Source organism: Vigna umbellata, chromosome 5 (genome assembly GCF_029865625.1).
Source record: "Vigna umbellata cultivar VRB3 chromosome 5, Vumbellata_1.0, whole genome shotgun sequence".
Lineage (NCBI taxonomy): Eukaryota > Viridiplantae > Streptophyta > Magnoliopsida > Fabales > Fabaceae > Vigna > Vigna umbellata.
In genome coordinates, this window is record NC_142169.1 from 31,973,880 (window position 1) to 31,992,813 (window position 18,934).

The 18,934-nt window shown below is 33.1% G+C and overlaps 2 protein-coding genes and 1 pseudogene across 2 annotated transcripts; all 3 read left to right on the plus strand.

Annotated features, from left to right (window-relative positions):
- The first annotated feature begins 3,008 nt into the window (after nucleotides 1–3,008).
- On the plus strand, nucleotides 3,009–7,799 carry LOC124835604 (Peptide chain release factor 1). Its single transcript, XM_088116615.1, has 11 exons — nucleotides 3,009–3,239; nucleotides 3,433–3,533; nucleotides 3,718–3,816; nucleotides 4,705–4,888; nucleotides 5,020–5,068; nucleotides 5,157–5,235; nucleotides 5,363–5,437; nucleotides 5,523–5,600; nucleotides 6,356–6,514; nucleotides 7,236–7,331; nucleotides 7,415–7,799. Exons 1-11 carry the CDS (start codon nucleotides 3,107–3,109, stop codon nucleotides 7,607–7,609), a joined length of 1,248 nt encoding a protein of 415 aa, XP_087972741.1. The 5' UTR covers nucleotides 3,009–3,106; the 3' UTR covers nucleotides 7,610–7,799.
- A 2,236-nt stretch (nucleotides 7,800–10,035) lies between these two features.
- LOC124835601 (protein RADIALIS-like 3 pseudogene) lies at nucleotides 10,036–10,921 on the plus strand (annotated as a pseudogene).
- Nucleotides 10,922–13,565: 2,644 nt separating this feature from the next.
- Nucleotides 13,566–15,614, plus strand: LOC124845007 (pentatricopeptide repeat-containing protein At1g53600, mitochondrial-like). The gene has a single exon (XM_047322024.2). The coding sequence runs from the start codon at nucleotides 13,591–13,593 to the stop codon at nucleotides 15,274–15,276; it is 1,686 nt and encodes a 561-aa protein (XP_047177980.2). The 5' UTR covers nucleotides 13,566–13,590; the 3' UTR covers nucleotides 15,277–15,614.
- The last annotated feature ends 3,320 nt before the right edge of the window (nucleotides 15,615–18,934 follow it).

Here is an 18,934-nt window from a genome sequence, read left to right on the forward strand (position 1 = left end):
GTCACTGATTCTTTGAGTTGTATAGGATGCAATATATTTTACTCGTATTCTATAGTATTTTCATGTTAAAATTGTCTACACTTTATTGTCCATCTGGAATTATGAGTCTCGTTTTTAGGTTGGATATAGAACATTTTGTATTGAAATCTGGTTACTTAGCATAATATGGTCTTCATCTCATCCTAGAGACTTTACCGATTCTTCAATTGGTATACAGGTGTTACAGACACTTCAGTCACGATTCAGAACTTGATGTACCCATAAGCGATACACAAAAACAAACAAAAATAAGATTTTATATTTTATATTAGGCCCGAATAAAACATACTAAATTAGTAATTGGAAAATATGAATTTTAAAATGACCAAATTTTGATTCATTAATAAAAATATTTTGGAGAATATTTATATAGATTTTATAGAAATTAAAGATTAACATGTTACTTTTGCCAAAAAAATTTAATTCAGTAATATATTAAGTAATTTAATAAAACAATGTAGTATTTTTTTTTCGTTAAATTATTTATTTAACTCAATAAAATTATATTTTTTTTCTTCAAAACGCTTTTAAAAATAACTTAAAAAAACTAGGGTTAAATATGTTTTTAGTCCCTAAACTATTGGTCGTTTCTGGTTTTCGTCCCTATTTCAAAGTGAGGTACAATTTGATTCTCATTCTTTTCGAAACGTTCGTTTTAGTCCTCGAAAACTAACACCGTTTAAAAATTTGGTCCTCATTTAGTCAACAAAATGAGGACTAAAACCAAAGTTTCGAGGACTAAAACGAACGTTTCGAAAAGAATGAGGACAAAATTGTACCTTACTTTGAAAGAGGGACGAAAACCAGAAACGGTCAATAGTTTAGGGACTAAAAACATATTTAACCCAAAAAACTATTACAAAAAAGTAGTATTCCATTTATCTTATATTTTAAAAATAAAATAAATTAAACGTGAAAAATATACTCTTATTAACTTTTGGAAAACTTAATTTTTCCTTATATTAATAGTCATTGTGCTTGTTAATCACATTTAAGGTATTCTCTTTTGAGGTTTGGTCCTTTTCACACCATTTTGTTTTTAAAACACGTAAGAATGTGTTGAAGAAAAATTATATAATTTTCACACCATTTTTGCCCCCATCCCCTCACTTTTCTCTTTCAACGATTTTTTTTTATCTTTTAACACTTTTTTTATACATAAAAAATTATTAAATTATGTAAAATCTTCAAAAGAAAATAATAAACTAAAAACAAAAACAAATTAAAAGAGTTGAAATGCAAAGACTTGAAGGGGTGTGGGAATTTCGCGGATCCCGACATCCATGGACGGATCTCAAGATTTGTTGAAGACTGAACGGATTTCTCACATCCGTTCAAGCCTTTGTGTTTTTCTTCTTTCTCTTACACAACACAACACATACATCTATTTATAGAGCACATATACAAAAAGAAAGAAGCTTTAACCACAAAAATGTGCAAAAAAAGAATAAACAAATAGAAAGAGGGAAGGGTGGGGGCTTTGTGTGTGCGAAGAAGAGAGGAAGAGAGAAAGTGAGGGGGGTGGCGACTCTGGGTGTGAAGAAGAGAGGAAGAGAAAAAGTGAGGAGAATGAAGTTTGTATGTAATTAGAGAAAGAGAAAAATGAGGGAGTGGAGACTGCGGAATTATGGTTTTAAAAAAGGTAAATAAAGTTAAATGATAAAATTTTTATCCTAAGATATTTTTGGAATAAAATTTTTTTTTAAAAAGTGTAAGGACGTTAGGGTGGTGGAGGGAGTAACTCTCCTTCTAACTTAATGTATACGTATTGGGATACTTACAGTGAAAAGCCAATTACAATTGTCCATAAATGATACAGTTTTCAAAGTGGGCTTCGAATGGGCTTTCAAAAAATGTAGGGTGCATGAAGAAAAGTACGGGGTGTTGCTCCCTCCACCCCCACACATCTCTTCCTCCACCTCCCCTTTACTATTTTGCCCCTTCCTCCACCTTTCCTTTACTATTTTGCCCCTCAGTAAAATTTTATTTTTAAAATTGTTGTTTTTTAATTTTATTCATTTATAACATATTTCACCGATAACCTACGTAGTTTCTTGTATGAGTAAAATATTTTTCTACAAAGCTTGGTGATCGTGAAAAGAATTATCAAACAATCTTCTTCTTGTTCTCGGTGCAGTACGTGGTGCAGTGCGTTTATGGTGTAGTGTCCTTGTCGTGGTTCCTCTCCAGGTACGTAGTCATAATCCTTCCAATAATCCTAAACCCTAAATCCTTCCCATACTTCCAATAATCCTTTTAATATCCAAGCCTATAATCCTTGCATGAGCCGCAAAACGTAGTAAAATAAAAACGAAACGTAAAAGGAACACTGCCTCTGGACGGATGACATCCTTCAACGGATGTCAACATCCGTTGAAGGCAAAACGGATGTCGACATCCGTTTTGCCTTAAACGGATGTCGACATCCGTTTTGCCTTAAACGGATGTTGACATCCGTTGAAGGATGTCATCCGTCCATAGGCAGTGTTCCTTTTACGTTTCGTTTTTATTTTATTTTTTTATTTTATTTACAGTAATTTATATTTAAATTTATAATTTTAAATGTTATATATGGTTAGTTTTTAAACGTAATAATTTTGTTAAAATATGAATTTGTTAAAATATGAATTTGTTATAGGTGGAGAAGAAGCTTAACGGAAGAGAGAAAGGTAAACGAAAATGGAAGAGAGGAAGAGGTGCAGAGGGAAGTAAATCAGAAGTTTTAAATAAATTAAAATATTAAAATAATAAAAATAAAAAATTTTAACTTTTGAGGATATAATTGTCATTTTAGAAGGATATAATTGGCATTTTAGAAAATTGGGGAGGTGGAGGAAGAGACGTGTGGGGGTGGAGGGAGTAACACCCAAAAGTACGAAAGTGTAAGAAGAAAGGCGAAGAGGGTGAGCCCAATGGGCTTACGTAGCGGGTCGACAAGAACCATCAAATTTGCAGTTTTCCCTTTCACCTCACTGTCTCTACGGAGACGAGAAAGCAAAGTTGAGAAGAGGACTTGCCTGCGGAAACTATTCATTTCGCCTCATCGACAGAGAGAAAAATATTAACGATGAGATTTCGTGGGAGCTTTATTTTTCGCCGTTTTCTTTCTCAGTTTCGAAAGCAATTCGATTCAAAATCCGAATTCCCACTTCCGAGTTTCCGGCGTCGAGCTCCGTTCTTCCTTCGTTCTTATTCTTCCGGTAATTCTTTCTTCAATCTATTTATGCATTCAGGTTTTAGTCGTTATATTAATTTCAAGTAAAATGGTTATATTCATTTATCAATAATGGATTGTTCAGAGCAAACGATTCTTCGTAGTTATTATTGGTTTTAAGTTATTGGAAACAGCGCTACGACGTTGTTCTTAGCGTATGTAACTATTGTTGTTAATAGAAGTGCAAGGTCAACTGTCCCCTGAACTCTTGAACATAATGGAACAAAGACTCTCCGCAATTGAGTACCGGACTGCATGTCTCAACAAATTTCTAAATCAGGTAATGCAGTTGCTATTTTCTTATTTCAAAAACCAGTGGAAGGACTTGATTATATTGCGGTTAAAAGAAATCAGAGGATATTAAATTTGGGCAAAAATTACAATTAAACATAAGTTAATCTTATAATTGGATTATGTTTTAGTTCATTATCTTATGTTTTATTTCTGCTGCTCATTGAAGACAGCCAGAAGCATCGCCATCAGAATATGCAAGAGCTAACAAGGAGCTTCGGAAGCTAAGTAGTTCTGTGGACCTTATTAATGAATTGAGGACCAAACAGAAGGTAATGAGTTCATGCAACTTTATCTTAGCAAACAGCAACTTGCCTGAATGGCAAGTGGTGTTACAGGATCGTTACTTTTTAAGAATCACAAAGATGAAGAGAATAATAAAGCAACACTAAGCTATGTCTTCTGATCAGTGTATGATTTTCTAAAATTGGTTTGGTAACACAGATTATATTTCTTTGGGACGGGACTTCTTTTTCCTCAGGGAGTCATTAAATTATGTAGCTAAGCTGAGTTAAGACTGAATGTATTTTGTGTCTTAATTTCAGGCTGGAGTTTAACCTTAATTTGAAGAGGGAATTTTTAATGTTGAAAATCTGTGTTATTTATGACTTCATTATTGTAGCCCGATATTTAGTTAATCATACGTGCTTAGTACACATAGAGTTAATGGTGTATAATAGTGTCATTTTTCCATTTCGTTGTCTCCACCTAGCAGGAAAAGACGTTTGTTGAGTTGTTTCTTCTGTGATAAAATTTACCACATAGCCTGCTACCTATCTATATGCACCTGATATCTATCTGTTTGCATACTCAAGTGCTTTATTTGCAATTCTTTTCCGATTTAAAGAAATAAGAAGAAAAATGGGGAGGATAAGTTAATATTTTTTTCTGTGGCTATCTAGGGCTAGTTTGTTTAAACTTAAAATAAGTATTTTTTAAATAAACAATTTTTAAAACAATTGCTTATTGGAGAAACACATAGGATTTGCTTATTAAAATAAGTTGAAAACTACTTATTTTTAAAATAAGTAGATTAAACAAATAGATAAAAAAACAAAAATCAATTTATTTTATTAAATAAGCACTTCTTTTGTCAAAAGAAAAAAAAAACCACAAACAAACCAACCCGTTATCTAATGTTATTGATTTACTATATTAAGGAAATTGATGGCTTGAAGTCACTAATGACGGAATGTTCTGAGGATAAAGACATGCTAAATATGGCTACAGAGGAAATGGGTCAGGCCATAGAAGAAGAAAGAAGACTGCAAAATTTGCTGCTGAAGTCATTACTTCCTAAGGATGATGCTAATGGAAGAGATTGCATTTTGGAGGTACGAGCAGGTAAAATATCATGGCTCAAAATAGATATCTATTATTATTGGTTATCAAACTGTCTTGTTCATCACTCTATTATGGTATTCGTATGCTTTTAACTCTCTGTTTTCTGTTTTGTTATACCATTTTTTGTCCAGGCACTGGAGGGGAGGAGGCTTCCCTGTTTGCAATGGATATCTTTAGAATGTAAGGTTTCACTTTTGTAACTGGAATTTTGTTAGATTTAGGAACTGTAGTTCGTTTTCTAAAAGCGATCTTGTTTGACATGATATAGGTATGAGAAGTATGCTCTCAAGAAAGGCTGGAAATTTGAAGTAGTAGATATAGCTCAATCTGATCTGAAAGGTTACAAGGTACATATTTCTTATATTATTGTAGTCAATAAATATGAAGAGGATTTTGTACTGTGTGTCTCTAGTTCCTGCCAGTAGAGTTGAATTTCATCCTGCAATTGATGTAGTTTGGACTATTCTTTCTCAGGAGGCTAGTGCAGCAATTGCAGGAGTTGGTGTTTATGGGAAACTAAAATTTGAGAGTGGAATCCATCGTGTCCAGGTTTTAGTTACCGCCTCTCAGATGTAATCTATATGACTATAGTTACATCTACTTTTGTCAACCACTTACATTCTACTTCTTACAGCGAGTTCCTGTGACAGAAAAGTCAGGACGAATTCATACCAGTGCTGTTTCTGTTGCTATTCTTCCTCAGGCTGATGAGGTAATTAGCAATTACTTCCTATGAATCAATGCCCTGTGATAAGAAACTTTAAATGTTTGTTGATTTTAAGAAAATAAAAAGTATATTCAACTGCTGGTTACTCTAAAATAATTATAAAGAAAAAGACTTCAAATATGATTTATGTCTCTATTTTCATCCTTTCGTTCTGTTAGGTCGATGAATGAAATTACAAAGGTTTGGTTAAGATCTTAGGAGAACCATACACAAAAGATAGCTGTCATAGTTGAAGGCATAAGGCCTTATGAAACCCATACACCTAATGTGAGGGTGAACTCCCATATCTTACATTTGAATCCTAACAATTGCCACGCTCCACAGCCCAAAGCCACTAGCTCTTTAACAAGTCCCAAACAAAGCCTACAACACTAGTTTCACAACTTACACGACTGGTGTTTGCAACCAAGAATCACGGTGGAAATTTTTGATACCAGTTGATAGAATTCTGGTATCTTTATTGCAGAAAATACAAGGATGAACTTCCTAACTTACAAAATAGACCTCTCACTCATTCTTCAAGGGAGTGCACCTCCCAAGCCAAAGGGCTCTAATTCTCTTACAGATGACAAGATTTGCCTCCCTTTCATCCCTTGTATTTATTGGCATGCCTTTGTTTTCCTAATTATCTTGCCCTAGGCTAACTAATTATTCCGCTGTGGGTTATCTAACTGACTTGTTCCTACTTTTTGCTCTTTTCTTCTGGTGACTCATAGTTGTTATGCATGCGCCATATGCAGGTAGATGTTCAATTGAAGAATGAAGACATAAGAATCGACACCTATAGATCTGGTGGTTCAGGTGGTCAGCATGCAAATACAACAAACAGTGCTGTTAGAGTAACCCACATTCCAACAGGGATTATGATTACTATACAAGATGAGCGGTCTCAACATATGGTGAGTGGTCCAAAATATTTGGCATGATTCACATTTAATATTTTTTTATTGGCAGTGTGGATTTTGTTGGTACATAGCCTCTTTTTTTAATTTATAGAGTGCCTCAACTAACTCCAAAATTCTGTGAGCTGGAGTTTATAATACTACTTCAATTCCTCCTGGTTGACATGCAATTTAACTCGCCCTGAATGACATTTGCTTATACTTTAAGAGATTAATTATAGAGGCAATATGTTTTGGTGTGTGTAGCAACTTTTAATTTCTTATATTGGTTATGCTTTTCATATGACATGGATGATGCCATCGTAACATTTCCAATTGAGTGAACTTCGTGCTGCATTTGTTTTCTCGGTTGAAGCAGGCAGACAGCTTAAGTTAGCTGTACGCGTTTTGCTTGTTGGTGTTGTGATTTTGGAAAAGCATCCTTGTGGAAGAGCTAAATTTTAGTCTGAAAACTTTATGTCTAAGTATGTGGATAGGCAAGCCCGCCTTGTCAACTAGTTGAAAAAGCAGAAAAAATCATTATGCCAAGTAATTAAATATTCTTTCCTTCTAAAAATTCTTGTTTCAGTAATCAAAATCTTTTTTGTAAGGGCCTTTCTTACTCCTTTCGTGAGGCAGACTTGGTTAATTATGGTCTACAATAAATTCACTGTTTTGGTTTCTCCGTTGTACGTTTTTCTTCTTACACTCTATATCTTCCTTTTTCATTTCCTATTAGAACAAGGCCAAAGCTCTCAAGGTACTCTGTGCAAAACTATATGAAATGGAAAGGCTAAGACTTCATAGAAGTCGATCAACTCTTCGATCTGAGCAGGTAAATGAGATGTCACATTGAACTTGTTCAATTCCCTACCCTTTTACATTCTGGATTGACTTGGTGTTTGTCAAACTGTTCAGATTGGTAGTGGGGACAGATCTGAGCGCATCAGAACATACAATTTTCCTCAGGGCCGGGTAACTGATCACAGAGTTGGTATCACTTATCACTCGGTCGATGATGTGATGCAAGGTGAAAATCTTGACGTCTTCATCGATGCCCTTCTATTGCATGAAGAAATGGATGCAATTGCAACTTTTAGTTCGTCTCAGTAAAACAAGCGGATTCAAGTTTTCTGCATTATTACTATCTTATTAGTATCATTTGCTTCTGAAAAAAAGAACTTTCGTATTTTTCCTTGATGCAAGGTAGAGGAATAAGTCGAGATAATATATATAACTTACAAGAGAGGCTTGAGAGATGGTAAAACATGAAATGTTAATGACCTTTATTTTTGTTTTTGCATTGGTTGACCTAAGTGAGCTTTCTCGTGTCTTAAATTTTTTAATTCCTAACATAAGAGTTAGTGGGACCAATCTGCATAATTTGTTCTCCTTGGAATGGCTGTTTTAACTATGGAAGTTGCTTCATTCTTAGGCAGTTAGACCATGCTCGGTGGACAGGAATGTCACCTTTCTCTTGTTTCGTTCCTCTTAACACTGTTGAACCCCTCACCCAGCTACTACCTCGTACGATATAATGAGTGGATCCTGTCACTGCTCCAAGTAGCTGTCAGGTACGACTGTTAGTTTTTTCCTTCACTTCCTTACGACTAGGAAATGTTGATAGAGTGGAAGAAAGGATGAGATACAGAAACAAAAATTCGAACGAATTATCCAAGGAAAATATGTAGATACAATGTAAAATGAGTGTAAGAAAGTAAATGTATAATACTCCAAATCTATGTTAATAAAAGAAAAACAACACCTGTTGTAGTGTAATAATTCATTTCGATATAATTAAATGTAAACGACTAAGATTGTTTTTATTTAATTATTCATTTTATTTCTGTCGTTAAAATGTATTTTTCCATTTTATTTATTCATTTTTCATTTTCATTTTGTAATATCTCTTTATATAGAAAGAATATAAGATGGAAGAATTTAATTTTTCTCATAATAGTTGCTGCACGAAATCTAAATCAACATAATTTTTTTAAATCCTAATAATTCTGTCCAAATAACACGCGAGTTATCAAAAACAGTTTTTTTGGGGTGTCCAAATGATTAATTGAGTAAGCCCAGAAAAAATAAAATAATTGAATAAAGCCTAGAGAAATATTTGTGGTCATATTTCGGGTACATAAGCCACTTAAATTCTGAGACAATCTTATCAAATGATACGATTGTAATAATGAAAAAAAAAAACTTTCAATTTATGTATCCCTCTCAATATAAAATTTTTGGTTTGATTAACTTTTTGACAGATATTTGATGTTGACTGAAATTTTTTCATAACATTCATAAAACAATTATAGTAAAAGGATGATAAAAAAACTTTCCATCCTTACATAATGAAAAGGGTTGGATAAAGAATAATATTGATAAAGAAAATCTTTATGACAAAAGAAAGTATGATTTAGATTGATGTTGATTAATGTTAATCGAAAAATAAAAATGTTTCAATGCCAACTACGTCAGAAAAAATATGATGGGCTTTGTTTTAAATGTTGATGAGGCAAACGATGTCTTAATCTTAATTGAGTTAATAATATCTTGATAAAGCAATAAAGTTAAGTCCACGATCTTTTAACCTTGGTTAACCTCATAACATCCTGATTAAAGTGTAGCTGGTAGCATCTCTTCTGATACCGAATTGACAATGTCTTTGACAATTTCTCGTATAAATAAAATATTTTATCGTAAAATACTTCAAATTTTTTATAACAATAAATTATTCTCTAAATTGTTTTTCTCTAACGTCATGGATATACTTACCCAGAATAAAAAGGTTAAAGCTAGTAAATTTATATTCGAAGGGTTATTTCGTACTGTAACTTTTCCATTAGTTACAAACAGTAGATTTCAATATAATTTCATTATTGAAAACTGAATATATGAAATTTGATTGCCCCTGAGTTTTCATTTCAATACCAGTACTGTGTGGTTAATTTTTACTTCCAGATCTCAGTTGGTACACATAATAGCACTTGAAAGTGACCCAGTTATACATGGCGACGCATCGAATCGTTTCGAATCTATAAGGACAAAGCATTATTGAATCTTAATTCCTTTTCTTGCAAGGTAGAGTCTTGAATTTTGAAAGGAAAATAAAATAAAATAAAAAAGATTGATAGATAGCCTGCAATTTGCACTTATAAAATATAAAATATAAAACAATATCACAAAGCTTATAGATTTCAAAATGACATGTGGTGTAGCTCAACAAGACAACGATTGCTAGATAGTTGGTACAATTAATTGCTAGATTTGGGTCCCTGTAAAAAAAAATAAAGATCCCAACTTGGGCAAGAAATGGATAACGAGGTGCTTTATTTAATACATTGTTTATATTATGTTTCCTGTTTCGGCGCCATAGGATCCACTTTTCATTGTCACAAGTTTCTATCATAACTGCCCAAAACGTAGATCTAACTTATAAGAGGGACAATATTTCTATAATGCAAAGACTTTTTTGTTTATTTTGGGTTAAGAAATGTCCTTTTAAGATCACTGTGAGCATCAATTAATGCGATATTTGTTTTCTATGTTTTATATTTAATTCAAAGAAGATTACTTCTCGTAAAAAAAATATGTAAAAAAAAAAGAGATACCCCTTAAAATACTGAAAAAAAAAAGTATTTTGCACGTCATTACAAACATCTAACTCCCCAGACATCATAAGGGGTGTCAGATTTTGTCTAAGAACACATACCATGAAATCACCTAATGTGAAAGAATTACTAGAGAATCCTCAATTTCTTCAAAGTGCCCTGAAGGGATCATCCAGAGTGAGTGCGATGGAAGATTTTGCTAACAGCTTTTGCGGTTGGAGTTGGGAGGAGAACAAGTTGTTCGAGCTAGCTTTGGCAGTGGTAGATGAGCAACACCCTGAACGGTGGGAAGTGGTTGCAGCCATGGTTGGAGGAGAAAAAAGTGCAGGAGATGTTCAAGAACATTACGTCATCCTTCTCCAGGATTTACTCGTTATAGAATCTGGAAAACTGGACCATAAACTTGGGGAAGTTATGCCTGTTGTCTTAGTTGAGAGCAAGGAGTCCATATGCTTCTCCCACGACGATTCAACCATGTAACTCCCTTTTATTTGGTTCAAACCATATTCTTTTAGAATGGAAGCAACAAATATCTGTCATGAAATTTCTTGGTCTCGTGTTTCTGTTGATCAAGCTGTGTGATTGATATGTTGATTCCAGCTTGGTCATTCAATTGGAAATAATATGGTAATTCATTTATGCTTCTCTTGTTCTTTTTTCTGTTCAGTTGAGTAGAAGTCTCACACACCTACCTCTTGAACTTTCTGTGTGGGTGTACTTGATTTTGTGTTCAAATCTCTATAGTGTAGCTGCTGCTTTTGATTCTTCATTATTTCTATGGGGCAACCAGGTTGTTCTTGATGTTTGTTTCCCATTTCATTCCCTCATTTGCTATTCTCTCTCTACCTGGTTGAATTAGGCCAAAACACACGTTCTGCTAGAGAATCAGATCCATTTTAAGCTGCTTGGAAGTGGTAAATAATTCAAACATGGATAAAAGCAATCGTGAGAAAAGGTCACCGGGCAAACGTTAAAAAAAGTTAGAACAGAGTATAGTCCTTAATTGGTTTATCTGGTAGCATTTCAAGTAGTGATTTCAAAATGTAAGGTTTCATAAATACAATGTTACGTTTCTAAATTTTAAAACTTTTGTAACATACAGATCACGGACAGTATAAAGTACTGCAGCAAACATTTCTAAAAGAAAAGAAAAGTCTGATATGATTTCAGTGTCCATCTATATAAACAGAAATTTATGTGCATTAGAATCCAGAATGTGGCATAACTTGAATCTCTTAGAATGTTCCATACATTCATAGTTATCGTATCCGTAAACTGGGTTGAGAATTCTTTCTTGACACACTCGTCAGAAAGCTAAAGATCTCAACGTTTTTATCAGTATCCTGTCCGTAATAAAGTTCCATTATATGACTATGGTCATGCTTGTGGAAGCAACTATTGGCCTTAAAATAATAAACAGACATAAAAACAATCACAACCAGATAACTTTGAATGTATGGAACTGGACAATTTTGCATGAGCAAACACATTAGCAGCAATAAGAGTGAATCCAAAAGAGCTGATGCAATGATCAAAAACCTTTTTGACAGTAAAAAAATAAAGAGAGAGAGAGGATAAGAAAGAGGTAGAGCCAGGGAAGAGGCAGTGCATGAGCGTGGCCACAACAGATCTCTCTCTTCTCTCATTCTGACTTCACCATTTTCTGTTGATAGCTACATTCGTGCTCTGCCTCTTCCCAGCCTTTGTTTGTCCTATCTCTTCTCTTTCACTCCCTCAAACTTTGGAAGGACTAACTTACCTCTATCCTCTCTAAATTGGGTTTGCAGATTACGTTTTCATACATCTCTATATGCAATACTGGTAATTATAATGACAAAAAGTGTACCACAGAGAGGAATGAATGGTTTGTAGTACAAGCATGTACTAACAAATTTCAGTCCAACGCTGCCCTGTACTACTTTATGATATTGGTAGTACACTGATGATAGTGAAAAAGAAACTTCAGGGAAACCTCGTGTCAGGTTGTACCTTTCACCCTGTGCTACTCAACGCATCCATTGGGTTAAGAAATATACTTTTCTTATAAAACCGATCGATTTTGCAAGATGAATTTTGTAAGTAGAAGTTTTTACTCACTTGGGTAAACTTACTTTATACCATCTGTCAAGGTGATTCTTTTTCTTGTACAGTATCAGTACATCAGAATTTCATGGCGTATGTGACAGTTTACAATTTAAAAGTTGTCAATTTAATGACAGTTCATCGGCCATAATGACAACGGATCTACTCATGTGATGGTACTGGACCTTTGTTTTAGCAAAAGTACAAGTAGCAGAATCCAAATGTTACTGAACAATGTCACCGAACAAAACTACCGAACATGAACATGATCCTTTGGTGGTATAAATAGCAATTAAGATAAAACGTGGGATGGTGGAAGGAAGGAATTTGCAGTTTGTACTCAAGTTAAGGTGAGTGAGAAGCACGTGGTGGGTTCTTCTCCCTTTCTCAATTTCTTTGCATCAATTACAATATTATCTAATGTCAATCTTAATTGTTCAATTTTTGTTATTCAATATAAATTTAGACTCATTTAAATCTCTAATAAAATGAAAATGGATAATTTATTTAAAATACTTCGTGTGTCATAATTGTGAATGAAAAAAAAATGTTTTTAAAAGTTTAAAACGTGAGGTTGGATGAGGTCATACATATCTGTACTATCGATATTTTTGTTTGTACTTTTTAGATATTAAAAAATCATGGCATTGGAGATCTTTTAAGATATGACCTCTAGTTTCTTTCCTTAAATATAGGAATATAGTTTTCTCCGATGCAGGTTGAAGTTTGCATCTACGAGATTGAGAAAAAACACTCAAAGCAATTCACAAAGGATCTTATCTTTTCAGCAAGACACTATTAGCTTAACTTTTATGACAAGAACATGTGTGAGACAACAAAAATCCTAAATTTTGTAAATAAATTTAATAAACATCAGGAATTTTGATTATTTAAGTATACGTCAAAGCATCATGTTAAGTAATATAAAAATAAAAATTATTATAGATATGAATAGTTAATTTGAGAATTATTACTATAATTTTATAAGTTCTTTAAATGTATAAAGACCTTGATTATTATGTCATGAGAGGATATGGAATTTTTATCAAAAAATAAAATCTATATGAGAGTTTACAATTTTCTTTAAAAGAAATTGTATGAAAATATTTATAGTTATCAATAAAAACAACTTACTTTGTTTTAATAAATGACAAACATATATTATCTTTATCTATATACATACTTACTTAATAAGAAAGTTTTCTGTTAAAATAAAAAATTCTAATAATATCCAAAGACATCCCAAATTAACTTTTTTATTTTAAATGTAAGACTAAATTACTAAGAATGCTTTTGCAGCACACTCCTTCTACTACATTTTCTTTTTAATATTAATTAAAAATGAATGAAAATCATAAAATTAAGCGGCAATTAGTTCATAAAATTTAAGTTCGATGGATAATGATGTGGCAGGTGCGGAAATGTGTAGTATCCAATTGCCGAATGTCTTTTCTCATAACCATAAAGCAATGCGAATTCATTGTCAATAAAAGAAGAAATGCAGAAATGTTCCAATTGTTGTCCCGGACACCATGCTTCTGCGCACGCAACATGTGTACGGTTACATCCGCAAAGCTGAATTACATGATCGACGCTCACATACAAGACAACAACATAAACCAGGCTCGCAAACTGTTTGACGATAATCCCTCATCCCGCAACCTTGTTTCCTGGAACATGATGATGACTGGCCACGTCAAACATTATCAAATTGAACATGCACACAAGCTGTTTGATCAAATGCCCCTTAAAGATACAGTTTCCTGGAATGTCATGCTCTCTGGTTTTAGTAGAATTACGGACTCTGATGGGTTGTACCGCCATTTCTTGCAAATGGGAAGATCATGTGTTGCCCCGGATGACTATACCATCTCCACATTGCTCAGAGCAGTCATAAGTACTAAGTTGGATGTTTTGGTCCCCCAGGTGCATGCTCTAGCGCTTCATTTGGCACTTAACTTGAGTGTGTTTGTTGGTTCTTCGTTGATCAGAGCTTATGCGAATTTAAGAGAGGTAGAGGCTTTTAAGCGCGTGTTTGATGATATATTGGTGAAAGATGTCACATCTTGGAATGCTTTAGTTTCTGGTTATATGGAAGTGGGAAGCATGGATGATGCACAAACAAACTTTGATGTGATGCCCCAAAGGAACATAATTTCCTGGAGTACTTTGGTGAATGGTTATATCAGGAACAAGAAGATAAACAAAGCAAGGTCTGTTTTTAACAAAATGAGTGAGAGAAATGTGGTGTCCTGGACGGTAATGATTAGTGGGTATGTGCAAAATATGAGATTTATTGATGCACTGAAGCTTTTTCTTCTGATGTTGAAGTCAGGAACTCGTCCCAATCATTTCACGTTTTCAAGTGTGTTGGACGCATGTGCTGGTTGTTCCTGTCTTTTGACGGGAATGCAGGTGCACCTGTGTGTTATCAAGTCTGGCATACCAGATGATGTCATCTCGTTGACCTCGCTTGTGGATATGTATGCTAAATGTGGAGATACGGATGCAGCATTTCTTGTTTTCGAGTCCATTCCGAAAAAGAATCTGGTGTCATGGAATACAATAATTGGCGGCTTTGCTAGTAACGGGCTTGGTAACCGAGCACTAGAGGAGTTTGATCGGATGAAAAAAGTTGGTGTTAAACCAGATGAAGTTACTTTTGTAAATGTGTTGTCAGCGTGTGTGCATGCCGGTCTTGTTGAAGAAGGTGAAAAGCACTTCCCTTCTATGCTATCCAAGTATGGAATCGAAGCAGAGATGGAACACTATACTTGCATGGTGGACCTCTACGGAAGAGCAGGGCAATTTGATAAAGCAGTAAAGCTGATCGAAAATATGCCATTGGAGCCCGACGTGGTATTGTGGGGTGCGCTGCTTGCAGCTTGTGGCCTGCATTCAAATTTAGTACTTGGAGAGTATGCTGCAGATAGGATCCACAAACTGGAAAGCAAACATCCTGTTTCTTACTCAATTCTTTCAAAGATCCAAGGTGAGAAAGGAATATGGAGCAGTGTAAATGAACTTAGGGACTTGATGAGCGTTAAACAAATTAGAAAGCAGAAGGCAATTAGTCGGGTTCTGTAATCTCAGCCGAGTGTTAATGATTATGCACAATGTGCAATTTATGAATTTGTGGTTCTTTATATTCAATTGAAGTCCTTTGGTACATTAAAGTCCAAGGGATGTTGAAGTCTCTATCACCCTCAAGCCCCTGACGAGGGAACATGCCAGATGAACTTGCAATCACTTTATTTACCTCCATTGGCTTCTGATGAATTAAATGCCCATTTTATTGGAGAAGAATGAAAAAGTTGAATGACGTTTATAATAATTTCCAATAGCCTTTCAGTGGCAAATTCTGAAAGACACTTGACACCTTATTTGTTTTACTGGAAGGTTTAAATACTTATTTAGTTTGTGTACTTCTACAATCTTTAAGCTTTAATTCCTATATCTTAAAACTTACTCATGTATGTCTTTACACATACAGTTTTTCAGTTCATTACAGGCTTTGTCGTCTAAAAATATAGAAACTAAAACATAGAGATTAAATAAATTATTAGACCTTATACAAGCATATACGAGGTGAATTATCAATTTTCATTCTGAAGTTCTTATCTGTTCAAATATGAATGCTGTAGACTAGTCATCTATATTCCATCAGGTGACAATGAAGAAATAAAGCGAGAATTACATTAATATAAATTTGTTAAAAATTATGTGCTTCTGTAAATTTATATATGAAAAATTCAGTTCAATCTGTCAATCTATCTCGAAGCTATTTTTTTCAATTCTGGACAATGGGTCTGCTAGAATGACATCAAAGTTGCTTAGAGTTCACCCTGCTACTTCATCTTGTGCACTAATATATCAATACAAGTGTATATCCTTTGAGCAGCAGGAGTGCCAGGGTCCTGCAGCAAGAAATTCAGATGGTTTATCACACTCATGTGCTTCCAGCAGCAGAATAGAAATTCAATCCCTGATAGAAGTTGAGTCTACTCCATAGCCCCCCAAACAAAGGGTTATTTTCAGTTTTTAACCAATTTTTTTTACTAGTTATAAATTGGTTTTAATGTATATATTTTACTTTAATTTTGTAGTTTTAGTTTATATATATATTTCTTTTGTTTTGAACTTCATTTTTTTTAAATATTATTTTTTATTGATTTCAGTTGCAAGAATGTAACAGGATTCAACTTTATTTGTATTGATTTAGATTTCTGTAATTGGATTTATCTACCTAAATTAGAGTTCACATTTAAATTTGTATTTACTTCATATTTGAAGTTTACATATAGTTTAAAAGAGTTTTAAACTTGAATATAAATTTGTTTTTCTCTCCTATAATTTAGGTTTTGTACTTTATTATTGTAATTTAAGTTTTATTGATTGAATCTTAATTTAATAATTAAATACAAATTAAATTGAATAATATTTTGATTCAATTGATTAATTATTCAAACTCAAATACGAATATTTAGAACATTGTGATCAGAAATTTTCTTAAAATGAAATACTGTATACATATATCATATAAAGATTAATCTAAATTGACAAATATTAAACAACACTTATAATATTTAATAGACAATAAAATTCTCGAGCATCATCCAGCATCATTGTTCTTGCGGCTTCCCATATCTAAAAGGTGAAATTGGCTCTTAGGTCTTCCGTTTTTGACATCTAAGTTCAGTCTGACTCTACAATTTGGTGACTCTCGAAGCTCAATCATAAAACCAAATGGTTAATGTTTTCAAACCAACCATCTCGAAGAAAATCGAACGTTGATTAGCTTACAAATTTTATGACTACTGAGTTTGAAACATTCATAATAGGAAATTGTGGACAAATGAAGACTTTGGTTACAGTTTTATGCATTCCTCTTGTGTCGTAATGGTACTTCTTCTGGTCGCATCAGCCTTTAGTTGCAACATCAACGTCGGATGTAACAGTCTTTCGAAGAGTCACATAATTATATTTATATTGTCAACAAGGTCAAGATCACATAATAATATTTATATTGTCAACAATTTATAATATTATAATAGATTAAAATTACTTTAAATTTAAAAAATAAAAAATAGTCAAATATGTACTTGGAAGTTTATTGAAACTGGTGTTATATATTTATTCGCAAATCTAAAAGAAGAAAAAAAAGCCCTATAAAAGTTATACCGATCTTTTTGTCTTCATAAAATACCACAAAAAGGCACAATTGCACAATGTCAAATAAGAAAAATAAAGCATTTAACTTTCCCTTATTTTCGTTTGTCACGTGCATGCAGGTTTTCTTCAGTTGTTGACAGAGTAAAAAGTACAAACCAGATAGGCTGCTTAGGAATTGCAAAATTGTCATATTCCTAAAAACAAATTCATAATATTTTTTTAAAGGGATATCCATTTCCAACTTCTGTGTCACCCACACATGGCGTTAGAATTATAGATATAAATATTTTCGTATACATGTAATTAGTTTAGTTTTTAATTATAATGTATATTAATAAGATATTTTTAAGATTTAATTAAGTTTTAATTTTTTTATAAATTTGATATTTTTAATTAAATTTTATTAAGTTTTTTATTGAGCATTTCAAATTTTGGTATTTTATACAAAGTTGAGGCTACATACCACAGCATATATACTTGCAGGTTGGTTGAGCAGATAGAGGAAAAGCTTTTTTCTTATGTCAAACAATCTTTTTTTTTTTTAATTTGCAAAAAGTTCAAAGTGTAAAACTGATTAGAGAGGCCTTAGGCTATGAAAACCATGAAAATCAATAGGTTTTTTTTTTCTTGTGTATAAGGAGACAATAGAAAGTAAATTTAAGGTGTTTGGTTATTTTTAATTTTATTGTTTTATTTTATTACGATTTCACAAAATGTCGCCGATTTTTATTACCATTTTTTATTTATAAGATTTGGGAGTGAATGAATTTTATTTATAAGCTTAATAGGACTTTTTTTTATTGGAGACATTTATTCTTGTTCTTTAAAAAAACTTAATACAAAGAAGATTTTCAGTCTATCAAAAAGAAGATTTATTGAAAAGATACAAATACGGATGAAATATGATGGGTCTATCAAAAAGAAAGTTCACTAGAGATATACGAACACTAATAAGATACGAGTCCAACCATATAAGGAATTGACATCACTCTTTTCCCAACACCTTAAAACTATGAATTGATGTGTTTTTACCTTTATATAGTCTTTTATTTTTCATTTTTATCTAAGGTGGGACATGCACTCTTTAGATTCCCAACAAAAACTTAGAGGAATGAAGGACCTCAAATAAGGTTTTGGTTAAAAATTAATTAATATAACTGTGATAATAGGAAAATCAACTAAAAAAGAGATTTGTTTGAGCTTAATATGGAGGCAGTTAAAGGTCATCCACTGTTAGGTTAAGACAAAAGAGACTGCACTTTCTTTTTCGTATAACTAAAATACACGTAACATCAAAAAAAGTGTGGCCGAATCAAGTGTTGTCTCTGAGTTTTCGGCCCTCGAATATGGCTCGTTGTGGCACGTTTGGCTCCACAGCTTTGACGGGTTTTTTCAAGTCAAACTACGAACAAATAATTCTATCTTTCACGTTTTTCACTGATGATAAGTTGTTTTCACGTGATTTATCTGGGTGTCCAGATGCATCGTAAGTAATAAGTCATATTTAATTGTTGTTTTAACGTTTGTTTCAAACATGATTTGTGACTTATGCCAGTTCTATATTAAGCTTATA